Here is a 22,619-nt window from a genome sequence, read left to right on the forward strand (position 1 = left end):
AGATCGAGGGATGAGTCCAATACGTCAATCAGACCCTTTCGGGTTGAACGAACCAGACCCTTTCGGTTCATTTGAAATACAACCACAACAAACAGGTCTCAATCTAAAGCCTCCCAATCATGTAAAAACAAAACAACAAAAATGATGATTGTATTTATTTTAATTAAAACTTAAGGTTTTGTTTGCAAGTTTGGAGGGGAAGAGAAGAAATGGCTTTGGGGTGAGAGATATAGGGGGAAATTGATAAATCTTTCACATTTTTTGAAAGATAATTTTTTTAGAGAGTGATAAACTAATACTTATGATTAATGTATTTTTAACTTTAAGAGTAAACCCCTCATCAAATACAATTTTTTAGTTCCCTCAAATGGGGAGGGTTTTATATTTTGAAGAAAAATGTTCTTCCACTTACTCCTTCTTTTTTTTTTTTTTCTTTCAAACCCTCACTTCCTTTCCCCTCCAAACTCGCAAACAAAGCCTAAGTGCTGCCCCGATTGTATTAATGATTTGTTAGAAATATTAGTAATTTAAGATGGTGTACTTCAAAGTGTTGGAGGGATGGTTTTAGAAAATGAAGAGTCAAGTAAGCCAAAACTACATTGTTTGAAGCATTACAAGTTACAAATCGAAGAACGTGAGACATATAAAGAATGAGTTTTGTCGCCCAAGTTGATTGCGAGACTTTTGGCAAGAGATAGGAGAGACTATGGATAAATTGAAAAGGAAAATGTTGAAGGGAGGGAAAGGCATATTCAAGCAAGTCCACTCAACAAGATAACTGTTTTAATTTGGGCTTTGTTACTTTCTCATATAGTGAAGATTGAAGAAGTTGGATGAGGTTACACCATGACGAGGAGAAGACTAATTTGGTGGAGGGTGTGACACTTAGGGGTTGGCTGGAGGTTTTTGTGACAAAAATTCTCAATTATAATATTAGAGGTTTGAGAGGGTGTTATCGAACGTACGCAAAATTTTACGCACATAAAAGACAGAAAGTATGATACACTAAATTTGAGATAATGAATGATTGGTTTTTCAGTGCTTTATGGGTTCCTCAGAGGTTGGTTTTTCTTTCGGGTCTTAATTGGGAGCTTATGGTTGTATTCTTACTTTAAGGAATGCTAATTTGGTGGAGGTGCGATATTCAATTAATTTTGATCATGGGCTGATCATTAATAATTATTTTAAGATACACAATGCAGGTAAAAGGAAAAAGAGTACATGTTGATATAAGTTATAAAGAAGAAGCGCGTCGGATTACGAAACTTAGAGGTGAGAGATTTAGTTAGAGAATTGGGTCCATCAAATTTGACGCTGCAGCAGTGTAGAGTTGTTATGAAAAATTGATATCTTTATAAATGTCAAATATATTTAACCCTTGTTTTGACATGTAAGGTTTCTAAAGTTGCTGACTTTATAGCTCATTGGTAGGTGTGTGTATAAAGTTTCGGCGAATGTGTTAGCAAGCAAGTTAAAATTAGTATAAAGGAGTCAACGTAGTGGTGATAGTTGTTCTAAACATATACACTTTGTAAGCATAGTATGACAAAATAGAACACAATACAACACATAATATTATCCAAAATGTAACGGCTAACCATTAACACATAAGATTACCCAAAATGTGATATGCAAGCTTTAACACAATAATATCGTAAAAAATGTAAAAAACTTGCGGTCAAATAAAACAAGCGTAAATATTAAGCAAACGATAGCCACAAGATCAGTTATTTGGTCAATTCAACAAAAGAAAAATGAAGAATAAATGCATATGATAGAGAGAACTCACTCAAAGGTACGCCTTCGGACTTTTTTTTATGGGTTAAATATGTTTTTGGTCCTTATAAATATACTAATTTTTTGTTTTAGTCCTTCTAAAAATTTTCTTCAATTTTTGGTCCCTATAAAATTTTCAATCACTACTTTTGGTCCCTATTTTTGAGTTAATTTTAGTTTTTTTTTAATGAAATTGTGCATAAATGTGTAAAATATTGTAAAAATCTTTTCCAAAAAAAATTAGAATTTTTTGGAGAGATTATTATAATATTATGAATTTTTTCTGCAAAATTTTATTCAAAAATATGAATTTTACATATGAGTTTACTTTAAAGGATGGATCAAAAGTGACGATAATTTTTTTTTTAAGAACTAAAAGTTGAAGGAAAATTTTAGAGGGACTAAAAGGAAAAATTGGTATATTTATAGGGACAAAAACATATTTAACACTTCTTTTATTTGCCAAAGAAAGTATGGTCACAATATTGGATTGTTCTACAGAGACAATCACTTTTATAGGAGGAGGCAATTGGACAAGATCCGTCAAAGTTCAAACCTTCTTTTCTTGATTTAATCTCTCTATACAATGTAACGACGAGCTCTTCTTCTAAGAAGAGGGCATAAAATGACAAGTAGCAGACTTCATTATCTTCTTCATAACCGGGGCAATCATGGTCCTATCATATAGTTTGAAGGCAAACATATATTCTAAATCAATAACAAACTTAGACAAAAATTAGCATATATGAACTCATTTTCAAGTATAAAAATCAAAATGAGAAAAATCCATTTTTGGGAACACAACAAATGTGCGCAAACCTCTCGTTTAGTTGTGTGAAGCGTCTAAAATTTGAAGTAATTGACCAAGTTTAATAAACGTCGAAGATGAAGAAAAGTAAATAATCACGGTATATATATTAGTACGATTGACGATTCTATAACCCGATTCTATATCAGTAATAAAATTGGAAGCAAGGACACATGAGATTTATTTTTGGCTCTAACCTCACGCACACAAGTAACTTAAGGACTTGGTTGTTTTAATTTTAAATGTTTTTCGAAAAGCTATTTCAAGTAGCTTTTTAGTTTATAGCTGGTAGCTTTTTATACTCTCTTCCAATTTTAACCTTATTAATTTAATTTTATTATTTTTTAATAAACATCACGTTGATAGGCAAGGTAACTACCCACGCTTGATATCACTTTCTTTTAGTGGAAGTTTTATATCCCTTTTTTTAGGGGACATTTTTCATGTCTTCTGCTTTTTATATTTTTGTTGTTCGTTTTTTTTTTTTTTAATTTACAATAAATAGTAAAGCAATTTTAGTTAAATAAAATTTATCAAAAAAAATTTGTTCAATCAAAAATGTCAAATTGAATTTTGGTGATGAAAATATTTAAAAATATATTTAAATAATTAAAATGAAATACATTAAGTAAAAATTATTATATGTATAATTTATGAAAAAACAAAAAAGACAAATATGTCCTTTTATGTCATTTTATATTTAACAACCACCTCAATAACTAATTTTACCAAACACTTTAATTTCGATCAGCTACAAGCTAACTTTTCAACTATCAGATATCAGCTAGCTTATAGCTTAATTTTACCAAACACACGACTCTGTTTGGTAAAAATAAGCTATAAGCTTATAGCTGAAAAGCTTGCTTATTAAAAATAATGTGTTTGGTAAAATTAGCTGTTGAAGTGGCTGATAAGTATAAAATGACATAAAATGACATTTTTTTTTAATATACATATAGACACACACATTTTTTTTGTAATGTATTTATTTTTTAATATTTTTAATTATAGTTAAATATGTTTTTGGTCCCTATAAATATTCAAACTTTTGGTCTTAGTCTCCATAAAAAAATTCTTCGACCTTTAATCCTAAAAAAAAATTCACCGACAATTTTGATCTCTGCTTTATGAATCCCAAAAATAAGAGAAAGGTGGAAACAAAATGTAAGCTAGAATATATAAAATTTTACAATGTACAATAGACTAGTTATTTTTTCCTTTAAAAAAAAACAAATAGGCTAACTATATTTTATGTGATGTACAGCAGATTAGTTATAGCAAAATATAAAACATTTCCTTAAAAAAATACATACATACATATATATATATATATATATATATATATATATATATATATATATATAAAGTGCTCCTTAAAAAAAAAGTGACATTTTTTTAAGAGAAAAAATGGGGCGGTTTATAAAGATGAATATGTGTAGTTGTTTAATTAAAAAAATAATTAATTTAAATTAATAGGGTTAAAGTTGGAAGAAAATATAAAAAACTACCGGCTATAAGTTAAAAAGCTACTTGAAATAGCTTTTCAAAAAACGTTATAAGCTCATGAAAAAAGCTTGTTACCAAACACGCTACGTTTTCATCTAACGAGCTTATAAGCTAATCTAACAAACTATAAATTAGCTTTTTTGTGTTACCAAACACAGTCATAAGCTAATTAAAAAAACTTTTTACCAAACACGTCTTATTCTTTAAAAAAAGCTTATAACCTAATCCAAAAAGCCAGCCAATGTCAACACAAGTGAGTCAGACGAGTCACGTTTAAAAAGTAACTTACGGAAATATAACAAGAAGCAGTAGTAGTAGTAGTATTTCATTTCATTTCACTGTGCGTTGCTTTCTTCATATGCTTTGCATCGTTTGTTTCATTCATAAAACCAGGTATATTCCCCTTTCCTTTCTCCATCTACGTTCAAATATCTTCACCCATCTATTTATTTATTTGTTTATTTTATTTATTCATGTTATTCCTATGCATACTTGGTCTTTGATGCTTATTACCCTTTGAAAACAAAACCTTACTTAGCATTCAACCGAACCAGCGTTTCTTGCTCAAATTCAAAGGTTAAAAACACAACACAAAATATTATTCACGTTTCTCTGTTATGAACAATCATTAACTTGTTCAACGTGCTTGCTTCTGTTATGCGTGTTATAATAAACAAAGCACGATACTTTCAAATATTTTCAGCTTTTCAATATTTCCACTAATTTTTTACTGTATCTGGTTTGTAATGTAGTACGTGTACTTAATCTCCGCGTTGTTCATGAATTTGCTTCTTTGTTAATCAAAATTCTTCAACTTTTTGAAGCCGTGTCAAGAAAATAAGTTGACAATTTTCGGTTTATTTACAATGAAAAATAATATTTTTTAATGTGAGTGATTTAGGTAACCGTGTTGAAGTGAGGGTTTTGATGTTTCAGATCGTATTGCCAATTTTCGTAGGCTTATCAGCTGAAAATTGTTCCATGTTGCTTGTGTTCTATTCTGACCCCGAGTTGATTGATAGTTATTAAAGTGAAAATATTTGAGATCTAATACTCTGTTAATATGCAAGGGCTGTTAATTTAGAAAACAAAGTATCAATTCCTTAGGGATAGATATTACTTTTTATGCGTAGTTACAATTGCAGCTCATGTTTTAAGTATGCTTTTTGATTATGCTATCTAATCTACAAGATTTGAGTTATCCAATCATGTAGATAAATGTTATCTGATCATGGCTTAAGAATAAATGTTATAAGATGGAAGAGGATCAAGAGGGATCTGGGTTGATTATCTTGTTTGTTGGTATTCAAAATTCTTCACCCTTATATAAGGGTTTTTTTCACTTTCAATGTCTTCCCTTGCTCGTTGCATGGTGTATTCATTTTGAAGCTGCGTCAACAATTGTGTCTTTCAGAAAAAAAGTTGACATTTTTTGGTTTATTGACAAGGGAAAATTATAGCTTTTTATGTGAGTGATTTCATTTAGGTAACCTTGTTGAGGTGGATTTTTTTATGTTTATCGTTTTTTTTTTTGTAACCATTTAGAAAACAAAGTAACAATTCCACAGGGATAGTTGGATACTCATAGTTTTGAAATCTAAATTCTTTCATTAAGTAGAATGATGCTTTCAAAAACCAGTGGCATGGTTAATATGAATGGTTGATGAGTAACACTGCTTTACTTTTATGCCTCGTCACAACTGATACTTTAAGTATGCTCTTGATGATGTTATCTAATCTACATTTCCTTTATAAATTTCTTCTTAAGGCATGATTTGACTCTTTAGTTATCTGGTTTTGTTTTACTATATTTCTTTGCAGATGGTGTCCTTTAACCAGAATTATAACGTTATTTTCATGGACGATGCATCTGATAGAGACCCTGAATTCAGTCCTCGAATAGGTCATGCATACCAGGCGGAAATTCCTTCTGTCATTGCAAAATCAGACCATCTTTCACTCCGAATGAATCCTGCTGATTCAGAAGATGTTCACGATAAATCACTCTCCTTTGCAATTGATTTACCCATGTCAGACACATGGAGTGATGCTGATGCAAATAGTTTTGAACTAGGTTTGTTTATTTTTGGGAAGAATTTTACTCAGATAAAACGATTCATCGAGAACAAAGGGATGGGGGAAATACTTTCATTTTACTATGGAAGGTTTTACAAAACTGATGGATATCATAGATGGTCGAAGTGCAGGAAGAAAAAAGGGAGAAAGTGTATGATAGGACATAACCTTTTTGCCGGACCGAGGCAACATGAACTATTGTCTCGCTTGATTCCTCATGTCTCTGAAGAATCTCAAAATGCTCTGTCACAGGTATTCAACTATGTCGTCTCATCTCCATCTCCTCTATTGTTAATGAACTGCATAAGTATATTCCATTTCTCTGACAGATTGGCTTAGCCTATATGACTGCATTTAGTGGTTTCAAATTTTCTTTCATTCTCACATGTCTTTCTTACGATATTGTATCTAATGTGAATTCCTTTGCAAGTTCTGATATTGATTTTTTCCCTGTAATTTTAAATATAGCCTTCTTTAACATCCTTCTCGAAGTGTGGTAATATTTCATGATATTAATAATTGTTTTAACAGTAATCTGGTTTATGTGGTGCACTGCATGTATAATGATTGTCTGTCCATATTTTGTGGATTTATTAACCATGTAAAAGAATAAAAGTCACTAGGAATAAGGGACTAAATTATCTTTTGGAAATGCATTTTATTTATGAGCTCCGAATGATGCTTAGTTTGTTTCTCCTAGGCAATTCGATGTTACAAACTGAAAGCTTCGCTAGTTTATGGAACATCTTATTTCTTTAATTTTACATACTTTGTGCATTTGATAGTTACAATGTAATTACGATGGAGTAACCGAGCGAATTATCATTTACTGCAACATACCATAATTATTTGAAGTTTTATGTCCATACCAGTACCTTTTTTCTTTAAATCACTCCAGTTATATATATCATATGTTTCAGTCCTCACTTTACTTATATTTATACACAGATTTCAAAGTCGTTTATGGAGGGAAGAACTTCTCTAGAAGATTACACATCTTCTTTGAAGTCTACTGTTGGACTTGGTGTACTTGTGGAAGCTGTAGGTATTGGTAAGGAGATGGGAGACCTTACTAGGATTGGCATGGAACCTGGGAAGGACGTTCAAGCGTTGCCAGTACCAGCTTGCAAAGCTTTGTCTTCTCTTGGACCTAGTGAGATAATTCAATATTTGACAGGATTTCGGCTGAGCAAAACCAAAAGTAATGATCTCTTCTGGGAGGCTGTTTGGCCCCGCTTACTGGCAAGAGGTTGGCACTCTGAGCAACCAAAGTATCGATGCTATGTTACTTCCAATGATTATCTGGTTTTTCTTATTCCCGGTGTTGAGAAGTTTTCGAGGAGAAAACTTGTGAAAGGTGACCATTACTTTGATTCTGTTAGTGATGTCTTGAGAAAAGTAGTTGCTGAACCGAATATTCTCGTGCTCAAAGAAGAAGAAGGAGAAGCCAAATTTGGTAGCTGCAATGAGGAAGATCCCGAAAATGGATCAAATGAAGATGATCTGTCTAAGGATCATCGCTATTGTTACCTCAAGCCCCGATCTTCTACTTACAGTAAAGATCATATCAAATTCATGGTTATTGATACCAGTTTGGTGCATGGTGGAAAGTCATCTGCTTTAAGGGAATTGAAATCTGTGCCTGTTAATTCGGTGCCTAAAGTTGAGGTAGATTTTGGTTGTAGGAAGGTAAACCATAGCAAGGATGCGCCTAAAACCATTAAACAGAAGTCGACAAAGTTAATAGTGATTGATACCAATAGACTTTCTGAAGGAAAACTATTGAAGCTGAAAGTGAAACAATTGAAATATCTTCCAGTTGAATTAGAAGATGCTTCTACGATGACTACTGGTCTTCTGAGAGAAAGTAAGGGTGGCTCTTCAATTGATGATTCGTCGAGGAAGGTGGAAGCTAAGAGGCTGGTATGTGACAAAAAGAATATCAATAAAACTGATGGGTGCAGAGGGGTATCTAACAGTGGTGCTACCAGTAAAAAAGCACATGATAATCTTGATAACAATCGATTGACGAGGATCATAAAACATCAATTCAATCGGAGAGTAAGATCTGGTGATTCTAATCATGCAGCCGTTCCTATTAAACGGAGGAAATTGACTGCTTGTGCCAAATCAGAGAAAAGTCGCATTGTTGAGAATTCTTCAGGATGTTTAGGTTTATCTCGGTCTTCTTGCTTTCGAGATGCAAACCAAAATGTTTGTGGTCCAGTTAGTCATCATCAGAATGAAAATTCAACTTCTTCAGCAGACAGAAGTGTGGAAGAGGATAATGGAAAAAGCATTATCAACGACAGCTATCAACACACGAGTGTTTCTTGTGTCAAAGTTGAAAAATCTGAATCTTTCACCTTCAACATACCTCAGGTACCATCGAATTCTGAAAATAGCAAAACAGTGGCAATGGCAGCTGAAGATGAGCAAGGCCTAACGGCAAAAAATCCATGTCTAACATATGCTTCTCAGGAAGTAGTTAAGGAGCCTTTGAGAATCCCTTGTGATGTTGGTTCTTTGGAACAACAGCCTGATATGAATCCGAGGAGACAGAGCTCTAGGAACAGACCCTTAACCGTTAGAGCATTGGAATGTATAGCAAATGAATTCCTGCATGTGCCAAAGAGACAGAAAAAGAAAGATATCCAGACACACCAAGATCCTTTCAATCCTTGCCGCAAGGCTCGTACATGAGGCAAAATAATGCTGCATCGTTGTTGTTCAGATCATGGGACTGATGGTGGTGTTAGCTAGATATTTGCAAGCCAATTGGTTAAGTTAAAGAGTAGAGGTCAATAGTGATTTATTTTGAAGATACATATGCATATCTGTCGTCATGGAGTTTCTGACCTTTGGATACAAAATGGTTTAGAATGTACTGATGGTTCTCCTACCTGACTTTAAATTGTGTTCTAAGGCTGCCAGATGACTAGACACATTGTCCATAATTTTTTGGTTTTGTATGTTATGCTTTATTTTAAAATCAAAATGTCGTCCAAGTGGAAGAATGTTAGGAATTTTGTTTTTATGTGTTGGTCCTCCATTCATTTATACAACGTTGATTGAAGGTATCTTGACGTTTCTAAAATGTCCCATCTAGTAATGAATGGATATTGAAGATCACACGTGGGTGTGTTTGAATAGTGTAGCATATGATTGAACAGTTTCATGATGGACGAAATCACCAACTTTTCATTATAGGGTATGATTGGATATCTTACGACTATTAATGAATGGATTAATAGCCTTCATACAATGGTGGGTTCTCTCTACACGTTCCTCAAAATATGTCTTGGTATATATGCCAATAATATTGTAATAAAATGGCTTATACCCCATCCAGAGTCAGAAAAAAACAGAAAAAGTTCACATCCTATGATCAAAGTAATCATTCGATACATTCAAAATATAAGAATTTTTATCCCTTCTTATTTTATCAATATGTGTATAGATCTGGGGATAAATTGTCATGACAAGAGATTATGATTCATGTTTATATTATTGTCATGATGTGCAATACATTCTTAACATTTAGTACTGCCATGGCCGTTATTTATTTCCTAAAATTTCATCTTAGTAGAATCTCAATACCATTGGGATGAATAATGCTGTTGTTAGAATGAGTGGATTTAATATGTTCAATTCTATATTGGATCAAAGTAAGGCCTTATCAAAGATCATTGAGCAAAACAATAGCAGTGATTGTGTTTTGCATAGTAGCAACATTATTATTGGTGGAACTAAAGAAAGTAGTGATGAGGATGTAATTTCCATGGCTGATGAATATTTGACTCTGCTATTTTGTGATATCCAAGACATATCAGGTTGATTGGTTTTACCATGAGAAGCTACAGTTTCACACTATATCTAGTCTGGACTCCTTTATGTAACTTATGTTTTGCCACCTCAATCTAGATTCTGGTTACAACGGAATTACCATGTTATTTGTCCGCTTTATTATTGCACTTAATTGTATATCTATTCTTGTTATTTAGGTTTAATACAAAGTCTTACAATTCCTTATAGTTTTGTTTTTCCGTATATGTGGAAACATCTTATTTGTATAATATTTATACGATTATACTATTATTATATACAAATAATCTTATCCTTGATATGTGTCTCCAAATGAGGTCTATGATTCAATCTTTGCTACTAACATTTTCCTCCTCCTCTCTAAATTTTATCTATAAAGAGAAAAGTTATGCTATCAACACTAACTTTTTTAAAGTTCGCCTTTTTATTATTGCTGAAATTAATACGAATCCATCGATAATGACATCTTGTAAAACAGTCAAATTAACATAGTTTTCATCTAATAAAAGAGTGAATGTTTAAAATAAATGAGCATTAGCAAAACATTATGTAACTCATGTTTGGTTATGTTGAAGATCTAACCATTCAAATTTATTAGGTTAGAGTATGTGTTTCCAAAGTTATTCTTTCCAACACACTATTTGTAGTGCAAATTATATTGATTAGCGAAAAGACGGACACGTGAGTGTCTTTCTTTCCGTTCTTTTTATTTCATTAAAGTTTGAAAATTATGAATAATGTTTTTTTTTTTAAATGAAATTTTGATTTTGATTAAAACTAAAATATAAATGTTTGTTGCTGTAACAACAAAACTAACCATGATTATCTATTTCAATGACATCAACAATATAACAAAAAATACAATCTAATTTTTTTAATGACACCAACAACAATCTTTATTATCGAAAAATTGTAATAATCTAATTATTATTATTATGATAATGATGATAATAATAATAATAATAATAATAATAATAATAATAATAATAATAACACTAATACTAATAATAATTAATAATAATAATAATAAGGCTTAATTGCACTTTTGGACCCCTATCTTTCCAAAAGTTGCGGTTATGGACCCCTAACTAATTTAAATACAAAACAGCCCCCTATGTTTGGATTCTTTGGCAATTTTGGACCCCCAAGGCAAAAAAAAATAAATTATTGACACGTGACACCTCACTTAGGGTGCCACGTCAGCGTTGACCGAGTCAACAATGGACTGGGGGTCCAAAACTGCCAAAGAATCAAAACATAGGGGGCTGATTTGTATTTAAATTAGTTAGGGGTCCATAACCGCAACCTTTGGAAAGATAGGGGTTGAAAAGTGCAATTAAGCCTAATAATAATGATGATAATAATAATAATAATAATAATAATAATAATAATAATAATAATAATAGTAGTAGTAGTACTATTCAATAAGAAGGTTTTAGTATGGTCTTAAAAAAATTATAATCATCCGATATGTATGGTCTTCTAATAATAATAATAATCATGATACTAATAAAGTATAGAAATTGAAATAAGAATAAAAAAAATATACCATCCTTAAAAAAAAAAACTATACTCATGATTGGCTTAATATTTTTTGGTTTTAGAAAGTTAATCATCATACCTCGATTTTTTTTTTTTTTTGAAAAAGTCAAAATGAGATTATATAACAAAGCAGTCCCTACAGCATAAAGTGTGTCTTAGAGACTACTACAGGAATCAAGAGTTACAACAAATACAAAATCAACCCAACATGACTACATTAACCAATACCCAAACAAACAAGAGGGCATGACCACCACTACTGGGTACCAAAAACAAAAGTAGCTTTTTTAGCTTTCAACCATCCTAAGGACAACATCTTAACCTTGTCTAACAAACGGGGAATGAGAGTTATTACATTATTAAACAGACGATTATTTCGTTCATTTCACACGACCCATGCACAAAGAAGCCATATAAGTTGCATAAAAGAACGTCTAGAAACAACACCACCTGTCAAATAAGTAAACTGAAGAAAATGGTCGAAAATATTATCAGCATCCACCCCCGCACAACCAATCCAATCACGCACCATATGCCAAAGTGAACCAAAAGTGTTACATAACAAAAAAAAGATGTTGAGCCGATTCAGGATGACCGCAACCAGCGACACATAAGGACATATCAGTCGGCAACACCCTTCGAGCAATCAAGTTATTCTTCGTTGGTAAACGATCCCGGATGAGTCTCCACGCAAAAACTGATACCTTCAAGGGAACCTGTTTGTGCCACACCAACTCCGCATCAGGAGCCGTACCAGAATAGTCCTGAGAGGTTAGCACCTTATAAGCACCACAAACAGTGTATCCATCTAAAGGAGCAGGAAGCCAAACCCATGTATCTGAAACATTCGGAGACAAGATAACATCAAGAAGTAAAGCCCTACACTCTGCTAACATCTGCCACAAACTACGCCTCCACCTCCAAAAAAATCCCTGCTGCTCCAAATCAACAGAGAACAAGTCTGCCACAGACATGAGCTTATTCTCCGTTAACTCAAACAGTCTGCGAAAACGGACACAGAAAGGAACATCCCCTAACCACCTATCAAACCAAAACAACGTATCAGAACCATCTCTAACCCTCCTAGCCACGTGACCAACAAACCACCCACAGTCACCCTCGCCAACACTATCCCTAATACGACTCACCTCCCTCCACCAACACGACACACTCTGAAACACCCCGTTTTCCCAAAACAATTAAATAACAAATATGACATCAGAGTTTAGCACCAAAACGGGCATGTCACACTACTTTTCAAAATTTCTTAAATAGAATATAAAACTACTTAATTTAAACTCAATAAATTGCGGCAGAATATTTTTTATTAAAACAACAACCAATATCAACCGTTTAATTCTCCATAAAATAATCTTGGCATAAAAGACTCATCAATTAATTCAACAACCAACATAAAGGGCTGCATCAGCATAATCCAAAAATGTGATACATAAGGAATGAAAAATAATAAAGTAATCTCATCTCGTACGTATCAGAGCCCTAGACACTTGAGCCACCACCTACTACTCAGGATCACCTGCAAGTTACCCATAGGAAGGGCAACATTTCCAAGCAGAAGGGGTGAGATTCACAAACAATAATAATAATATATAATATCATCAATTGAATCTAACACCCTAAAATATCAATGAATATCCAATATATATTTATATCTCATAATCAACCACATCATCAACAATATGGCAATTCGACCAACGACGACTCATGCAATGACATCACAACACCTCTAAGACTCCTCAACAAATGCGACTATGCATGTGGTACCGATTTACAGGGCAGAAGCCCTCACCGGATATTGAATGGTTAAAGCATTCATCAGGGCATAAGCCCTCACCGCTTTGAACAACAAAGTGTTCCAGGACATGAGTCCTCCCGCTTTGAACGACAAGGCGTTCCAGGGCAAGAGCCCTCCCGCTTTATATATATGCTTATGCAACTGACTCCACTTGTGTATATCTACATACAACTCAACAACAACAACGACGACAACAAATGTACATAATTAATTATGACATACTCCATCACTTAGTCAACTATGACACAACGACTCATAACAACAAGATTCTTCGACATAATATATATTCATTTGGTTTCATACTCAATCATATTCAAAATTCACTATATTCAACCAATTCAATTACCAATGTGTTTCAGTAGGATTTAGTGCATATACCAGGGTCATACAAGTTGAAAGAAACATTTTAAAATGCTCAAAAGGATTCCCTAGTGCACGAAACAAAATTCAAAGAGTGGCTGACTAAGACCTACTTCGCTTAAGCGACGGCTGGCTCGCTTAAGCGACCTGCTTACAGAGAGTTGGCGTTCTGCTCGCTAATGGTTTGCTCGCGGTTCGCTTAAGCGAACTTCTGGCAGAGAGGAATTAATTTTTCGCTTACGGGTTCGCTCACGGTTCGCTTAAGCGAACTGACATTCAGAATTCTGGGTTGCTTGCTTGAATGCTCGCTTAAGCGACGGGTAGTTCGCTTAAGCGACCATTCATCTGGGCAGTGCAAAAACTTACGGGTTTCAAACCCTTTCTCATTCCAAAACCCAATTTTAATTCCCTGATCACCCAAAACGTTTTCCAACAGATGTTTACAGGTTCAATATACAACTAGGCATCTAAAGGAACATAAAACATGCATCAACAACAACAATTCAGCTCATTCCAACAACTTGCATAATCTCTCAAAATTCTCTCCAACAATCCCAACCTTTCCCAATTCTGATTACAGCAATGTTACAAAATCCTAAAAACGATATGATCATGATTCTAAGCATAATTAACATGTCTCCTACACTTTTCAACTCAAAATCAGTATTAGAACCCTAATCCCCCAATTCCTATTCCAAGAACAATTCATGTTAAATCAATTTTCCGAAATTATATATTATAATCATTGAGAGTTAGTCTCACCCTTATCTTAATTCAGAAGGAAAAATGCACCGAAATTCAGGTTCACTTGGCTCTACTTGCTATTCTCTCCCTTTTCTCCCAAAAGCTCTGTTTTGCACGTACACTGCTTTCTGACTATTTCTTTCCTAACTCCCAAAATATTAACTCCCCTTTATTTTATTAAACTCCTCTTAATTCTATTAATTCCTAATTAACTCCCCAACCTCTAAAATAATAATTATTTCCCACTTATTCTAATTAATATTAAAATAACCATATAATAAAATAATACACACCACATACTCCACAATATTATTTAAAATCATATAAAAAGACTCTAAATAAATCAAAATAAATAAAATAGCAACTAGGGCGTCACACACTCCGGCCCCCAACCTCCAACCTGCCACCTAATTCGCCATACCTGGCAACTAAGACACTATACCACAAACCACCTCTGTCCAACAACATCCGCCAACACCATTTACCTAACAAAGCACTATTAAATTCCTTCAATTGTCTCACCCCCAAACCTCCATTCTCCTTTGTGGAACAAACAGTTTTCCAGCCTATTTAAGTAATTTTTCTATGATCCTCACTTCCCCCCAAAAAAAATTATTAAATAAAGATTCAAGGGAAGAGATTATATCTGATGGAGCTTTGAAGAAAGAAAGGGCATAGACAGGTAGAGAAGTCAAGACAGATTTTAACAGAACCAAACGTCCTCCAAAGGAAAGAAACCGGCTATTCCAACCCGTAAGTCTAGCTTTAATTCGATGCACAATAGGATCCCAAAAACTATGACGATGCGGATTACCCCCAATAGACAAACCCAAGTACATAAAAGGATAAATAACCATTCAAATTTACTTGATTGTAACGTGGTTTTATTATTTATTTATCTTTTTACGTAAAATGCACCATTAGTTGTGAATTGTGATATACACATCTCGTATTTTGATTGTGTGAAATTAATTGCATTGACTTGGAATCTTGGATATTGGTATTTTGTTCAAAAATGATAATTACTTACAACATATATTGTCATCAATATTCTTTCTATTTGGTCTTTGCTTCATTGTTAGTTTGCAAAACACAACAAGTACTGTACATATAACAGTATAAGAAAGAATAGCATAAGACAATTTTTTTATGGCATTGAATAATTTTTTGTTTTATACAATTTTTGGGAGACGAAATACTATTTTTGTATTTTAGACAATCCGTACGTGAGACAAAAAATTGTGCTGTGGTTTGATGAGGGATAAAAATCCTGTTCCTTGTCTCCAGTTTATTTTGTACCTGAAACAGTTTTACAAATAAAAAATATGTTATAGTGAGCTTTTGTACCACCATTTTGTAATTTTTAGACTATACACCGAATATCTAAGCAAAACCCCTCTTTTCTCTTATTTTTACCTCTTTCAATACCATTACTTTGACTTCCACAGGAACTCAGTGATTTTTTTTTCTTCTTTTTTCTTAATATAAAAGATAATACATGCGTCTCCATGATTATGGTCATGAAGCCACTTTAACCTCTATGGTCTAGACACCACCGATCGATCAACATCCGAAGGAAAGATTTAGTGCGCTTACATATCTCAGGGGTAGACTCACTCACCATGGGTTTATAAGGGTACGACGTCGTCCTAGAGTCCATTGATAAAACTAAAACTAAGCAAATCAAATTAAAAATATTAAAAAGTTAAATATAAGAAAATTTATAAATACAACAAAATACAAAAAAAGAGCATACAATATCAAACAAAATTATTGAATTCAAGTAATTAATAAACTTTAATTAAAAAAATTTGTTCAAGAAAATCAAAATTTGAATTCTAATCATAATAATTTTAACTAACTTTACTTATCTTTAGGCAGAACTTGTTGTTAAAAACTCTTTTCAAAAGGCAGGGTTAAGGGGAAAAAAAGATATATTGTCCTTCTTTTCCAACTTGTGTGTCACGTTATAATAACTCGAGGTGTGTTATAAAAGTGAACATATAAAATAAAACATTCACAAAAAAAAAAAAAAAAAAAAACATATAAAAAACTACTAGTAGTAGTTCATTAGTGTTTGCTTTGCAAATTCAATCACCTCGTTGTTGTTTCGTTCACAAAAACCGAACCAGCCAGGTTCTCTTTCTTTCTCCTTCTACGTTAACATCTTTTATTGCACAAACTTCTCACAATATCTTCACCCATTTATTTACCTATTTATTTTTGTTATTATTATTAACTTTAGTCTTTGATGCTTATTACCCCTTGAAAAAAAATACCTTAGAGCATTTAACCAACGTTTCTATCAATCACTTTCCCCTCAAAGGTTAACAAAATATTCATTCATTCACCTTTCTCTCTTATCAACAACCCTTAACTTGATCAACCAACGTGCTTTTGTTATTGTATATGTGTGTGACAAATAACATTGATTTATAGGGACAAACATGTATACTTTCAATATTTCGATTGATTGTTATCCATGAATGTGCATGTTTGTTATATCTTCTGCTTTCCACGATTTATTTTAATCTTCATTTATTTATTTACACGTTTTAGTTGATTCATATAAGGTTTTTTTTTTTTTTACTTTATATGTTTTCCCTTGGTCGTGGTCATTGTATTGTGCACTTATGAAGTTGTGTTAAGAAAAAAAATTAACAATTTTTGGTTTATTGACAAAGAAAAATAATAGTTTTTAACGTGAGTGATTTAGGTAACCATGTTGAAGTGAGGGTTTTGATGTTTCAGATCGTATTGCCAATTTTTGCAATCTTGGCTGAAAATTGCTCATGTTGTTTTGTTTTCCTATTTTTCTTGGCAGATGGTGTTCTTTAAGCAGAATTATAATGATATTTTCATGGATCATGTGTCTTGTGAAGGCCTTGAATCGAGTCCTCGAATAGGTCCGGAATACCAGGCGGAAATTCCTTCCGTGATTAAGAAATCAGAGAAGCTCCCACTTCAAATGAATCCTGCTGATTCAAAAGATTTTCATGATAAATCACGCTCCTATGCAATTTGTTTACCCATGTCAGAAACATGGAGCGATGCTGATACAAAATGTTTTCTACTTAGTTTGTTTATTTTTGGGAAGAATTTTACTCCGATAAAAAGATTCATCGAGAACAAAGGGATGGGGGAAATACTTTCATTTTACTATGGAAAGTTTTACAAAACTGATGGATATTGTAGATGGTCGGAGTGCATGAAGTTAAAGGGGAGAAAATGTATGATTGGGAAGAAACTTTTTACTGGACCAAGACAAGATGAATTATTATCTCGCTTGATTCCTCATGTATCTGAAGAATCTCAAGATTCTTTGTTACAGGTATTCAACTGTGCCATCCCATCCTCTCTGTTGTTAATGAACTTCATATGTATATTCCAATGGTAATTATAATGGAGTAGCTGATTGAATTATCATTTGATTGTAACATACAACATTTATTTGAACATTTATGCCCGTATCAGTGCCTTTTTTCTTTATATATATCATTTGTTTCTGTCCTCACTTTGCTTGTATTTGTTATACACAGATTTCAAAGTCGTTTATGGAGGGCAGAATTTCTCTAGAAAAATACATATCTTCTTTGAAGTCTACTGTTGGAATAAACGTTCTTGTGGAAGCAGTAGGGATTGGTAACAAGAAGGGAGACCTTACTAGGCTTGGTGTCGAACCTGGGAAGAACAGTCGGACGTTTTCAGCACCAACTTGCAAATCTTTGTCTTCTCTTGGACCGAGTGATATATTACAATCTTTGACAGGAGGATTTCGGCTGAGCAAAACCAAAAATAATGAACTCTTCTGGGAAGCTGTTTGGCCGCGCTTACTAGCAAGAGGATGGCACTCTGAGCAAACAAAGTATCGAGGATGTGTTACCTCCGATGATTATCTGGTTTTTCTTATTCCTGGTGTTCAGAAGTTTTCAAGGAGAAAACTAGTGAAAGGTAACCATTACTTTGATTCAGTTAGCGATGTCTTGAAAAAAGTAGTAGCTGAACCGAATATTCTCGTCCTTAAAGAAGAAGAAGCTGCTAAAGTCGGTAGCTGCAATGAGGAAGAGCTAGAAAAGAGATCAAATGGACATGATTTATCTGACGATCATCGCCAATGTTACCTCAAGCCTCGATCTTCTTCTTACAGTAAAGATCACATCAAATTCATGGTTACTGATGCTAGTTTGGTGCATGACGGAAAGCCATCTGATCTAAGGGAATTGAAATATGTGCCTATTAATTCATTGAGTAAAGTTGATGTAGATGCTGCTGGTAAAAAATATAAAGGGCACAAATATATGAGGAAAGTAAACCATAGCAAGGATTTGTCTAAAAACATAAAACAGAATTCGACAAAGTTGACAGTTAAACCAGGATCCTCTCGGTCTTCTAACTTTCGAGACGCTGACCAAAATTTTTGTGGTTCAGTTAGTCATCAGCAGAATGGAAGTTCAACTGCTTCTTCAGCAAACAGAAATGTGGAAGAGAATAATGAAAAAAACATTCTCAATGATAGTTATCGATGCATGAGTGTCTCTTGTGTTAAAATTGAGAAATGTGAGTCTTTCAGCATTAACATACCGCAGGTTCCTTCGAATTCTGAAAATAGAAAAATGATGGCAATGGTGGAAGAAGCCAAGCAGGGGCTAAAGGCAAAAGATCCACGTCTCGCATCTGTTACTCAAGAAACAGTTGAGGAGCCTCATAGAACTCCTTGTGATGTTGGTTCGTTGGAACAACAGCCTGATATAAATCCGAGGAGACAGAGCAATAGAAAAAGACCATTGACAGTTAGAGCATTGGAATATATAGCAAATGAATTCTTGCATGTGCCAAAGAGGCAAAAAAGGAAAGACATCCAGACGCAACAAGATCATCTCAATCCTTGCTGCAAGGATTGTAAAAGAGGCAAAACAATGCTGCCTCGTCATTGTTCAGATCATGGTACTGCAGTTTTAGCATAGGAAGAAAAGCATTTGAATGGAGGTGGTAAAGGTAGCTACATATTTGCAAGTTACTTGGTTAAGTTAAAGAGTAGAGGTCAATTGTTGTAATTTTTTAAGCTACCTGCTATCTGTCATCATGGAGTTTCTGACTGTTGTAAACAAATTGGTTTTGAATGTATCGATGCTCCTCTTGCCTTACTTGCAAATTGTGTTCTAAAGCTGCCAAATGAATAGACATACTGTACAAAAAAAATTGGTTTGTTTTGATTTCCAAAATTTCCTTATCTCTGGTTATTTTTTTATTTTATTGAATAAATCAAAATGTTGTCCAAGTGGATCAATGTTGGAAATTTTGCAATGTGTTTGTTTTCCATTTATTTATACAATATTGGTTGAATTATATTTTGACTGGTACCGGAACATCTATCTTTTGTTAAATGGATATTGAACATCACACGGTGAGTGAACTTCAATAGTGTAGCTTATGATAGAAGATATCCATGATGGATGGAACCATTGCAATATGGTTTGATATCTTATAGCTATTAATGAAATAATTGGTAGAATCATTGTAACCCGACATTAAAGGGTAAGTCTCCTCTTCATGTTCCTTGTAATGAAATCGCATCTACTCCATCTAGAGTTAGAAAAGCAGAAAAAATTCACATCAAATAACCAAAGTAATCATTCGAGACATTGAGGAGATAATAATTTCCATCCATTCTTATTTTATCATTATATATATGTCATGTTTGGATAAACAACTTAAAGTTCAAACTCAATGAATTAGCAATGAAGGTTGGTAAAAATTGGAATAATTATATTGAGAAAAAGGGCAACAAAGAGAAATATAAGTTGAATATGTCTCATGTGTATTCTTTGATAAAAATGTATATTACAATTATATGGAAAGGTGACCCCAATGTTTATATACTGAGAATCCAAACTGACTTTCCTAAATGTAAGAAGGAGACTAACAAACTATCTAACAAAATGACAAAACCAAAATACTACAACTAAACCTACAAAGTAATTACATTTATTACTCCCCCCACAAGCTGGAGGATGCACATCGATGAGACCAAGCTTGGAAATCAAATGGAGAAATGCTGGTTTTGCTAGAGGTTTTGTTAGCAGATCAGTAATCTCGGCAGCAGAAGAAGTAAGAAATAATTTGATGATTCCTAGTTCCAATTTTTCTCTTATGATGTGGCAATCGATTTTGATGTGTTTTGTCAGCTCATGGAAGGTGGGATTATGAGCTAGATACACCACAATTTGGTTAGCACAATATATAGAAGTTGGCTTAGGAAAATAAATGTTTAGATCATTGAAAATGTAATGTAACCATTGAATCTCACAAGTGAGGCTAGCCAAAGCTCTATATTCCGCTTCTGAACTGGATCTCGACTGCAAATCCTTTAACTGACCTAGTAGGACATGTAGCCCAATGACTGTTTGCAAAACAAGAAAGACATAAATCAGAATTGGAAGGATAAAATAAGCCTTGAGCAGGGAAGGATTTCAAATATCGTAGGATGCGAGTTGTGAACTGAAAATGCACATGACTATGTTTAGAAACGTGTCGACTTGGTTGCTGCACAACAAAGGCTATATCAAGCCTTGTTGTGTTTAAATAAATAAGTCTACCTATTAGTCTCCTATATTGAGTAATGTCATCAAACAGAGCAGATTGCGTGCGATGCAATTTTAAGGAAGAATCATATGGTGTGGAAGAGGGTTTGGTATCCAACATACCTGTATCACCTAACAGTTTAAGAGTATCGTTTCTTTGATTCAATATAATACCAGAAGAAAATCTAGCAACTTCACGACCAAGAAAATATCTGAGTTGTCCTAAACCTTTAATCTTGAATTTATCACGAAGGAAAGACTTACCTGTTGGATCTCATTAAAATAGTTAATTACCTGTAAGTACTATATCGTCCACATAGATTATCAAGGCAGTAAAGTGATAGTAAAAAGGGAATAATCCAAGAGAAAAAAGAGAATCAGAAAGTTTAGAGTACAATTGTCTGTTAGCTTGTTTAAGTACATAAATAGATTTATATATTAAACTTGCAAACTTTGGTTGAACTAGATAAGCCATTAAGAATGTGTTGGTATTTTCTCTCGACAGTACCATATTGTTGAGGACACTCAACAAACATTATTTGGTAAATAATGCCCTCAAAATTGTCCAAGTCGTGCATAAAAGTTCACACCATTATCCAAGTGAATCAACTAGAAAATTGTGTTTCAATATAAGAACGAAAATTAACCAAGTGACCTCTAATTTTACTTTTTTGTTTCATCAAAATTATCCAAGTAAATCAACTAAAATCATCAACAAAGAGTAATACAATACTTATGACAAGACTTAGAAGGGGTAGAATAAGGACCACAAATATCGGCATGTAAAATATCAAAAATCTTAGAAGATTGGTAAGTATCACAAGGGAAATTGAGATACTATAAATCTATCAAGACTTTTATGTTTGAACCCGATGAAGAAAACATATCATTTTGCGATAGTTCTACTGGTTTGTCTCATCCATTATCATGTTTGTGATCAATTTATTATGTTTTTAATAATTTATGTATCTTTTTTGTTAAGATTTATGTATTTAACTTAGGGTGTGTTTGGTTTGCAAAACAGCAAGTATTGGACATAATAGTACAAGATAGAACAGTACAACACAAGGCAGAACAACACAAGACAAATTTTTTATGGCATTGAGTAATTTTTTGTTTTATACGATTTTTGAGGGACAAAATGCTATTTTGGTATTTTAGACAACTTGTACGTGGGACAAAAAGTTGTGCTGTGGTTTGGTGAGGGATAAAAATATGAGTTTTTGTCTTGTTCCTCCAGTTTGTCCTGTATCTGAAACAGTTTTACAAATCAAACACTGGACAACTAGAGTTGTTCTGTCATGTCCTTCATTTTTTAGCAAATCAAACGCACCCTTAGTCTTTCAATTTTTTACTCCGCTCAATTGCTAAGAACAATGCATAATATATACAAGGTCTGGGTTTCCAGACAAAAAAAAAAAAACTTTCAATTTGATGTTATTTATTATGAATTATTGTTGTTCTACTTTAATTAATGAATGGTAGTTTTTTTCAATTTCTTGAATGTGTTTGTGTGTCTCATGAGTCTGAATTTCAAAATTTGATGTGTATATTGTTAAAAAAAACAAATTTCACGATTCTAGAT

At 33.3% G+C, this 22,619-nt stretch overlaps 2 protein-coding genes across 3 annotated transcripts; both read left to right on the forward strand.

Moving 5' to 3' along the window:
* The first annotated feature begins 4,352 nt into the window (after window positions 1–4,352).
* Window positions 4,353–9,834, forward strand: LOC11425649 (uncharacterized). 2 transcript variants are annotated; one of them, XM_039827777.1, is made up of 3 exons: window positions 4,353–4,483; window positions 5,912–6,418; window positions 7,115–9,246. In XM_039827777.1, exons 2-3 carry the CDS (start codon window positions 5,912–5,914, stop codon window positions 8,867–8,869), a joined length of 2,262 nt encoding a protein of 753 aa, XP_039683711.1. In that variant the 5' UTR covers window positions 4,353–4,483; the 3' UTR covers window positions 8,870–9,246. The 2 variants fall into 2 exon arrangements, with proteins under 2 accessions (XP_039683711.1, XP_024627185.1); XM_024771417.2 differs by lacking the exon at window positions 4,353–4,483 and adding an exon at window positions 4,490–4,666 and having other exon boundaries at window positions 7,115–9,834.
* Window positions 9,835–16,546: 6,712 nt separating this feature from the next.
* On the forward strand, window positions 16,547–19,652 carry LOC11423161 (uncharacterized). The gene is made up of 3 exons (XM_024771117.2): window positions 16,547–16,589; window positions 17,278–17,784; window positions 17,993–19,652. The coding sequence occupies exons 2-3, from the start codon at window positions 17,278–17,280 to the stop codon at window positions 19,415–19,417; spliced, it is 1,932 nt and encodes a 643-aa protein (XP_024626885.2). The 5' UTR covers window positions 16,547–16,589; the 3' UTR covers window positions 19,418–19,652.
* The last annotated feature ends 2,967 nt before the right edge of the window (window positions 19,653–22,619 follow it).

The sequence above is a fragment of the Medicago truncatula genome, chromosome 7, assembly GCF_003473485.1.
Source record: "Medicago truncatula cultivar Jemalong A17 chromosome 7, MtrunA17r5.0-ANR, whole genome shotgun sequence".
NCBI classification, from domain to species: domain Eukaryota; kingdom Viridiplantae; phylum Streptophyta; class Magnoliopsida; order Fabales; family Fabaceae; genus Medicago; species Medicago truncatula.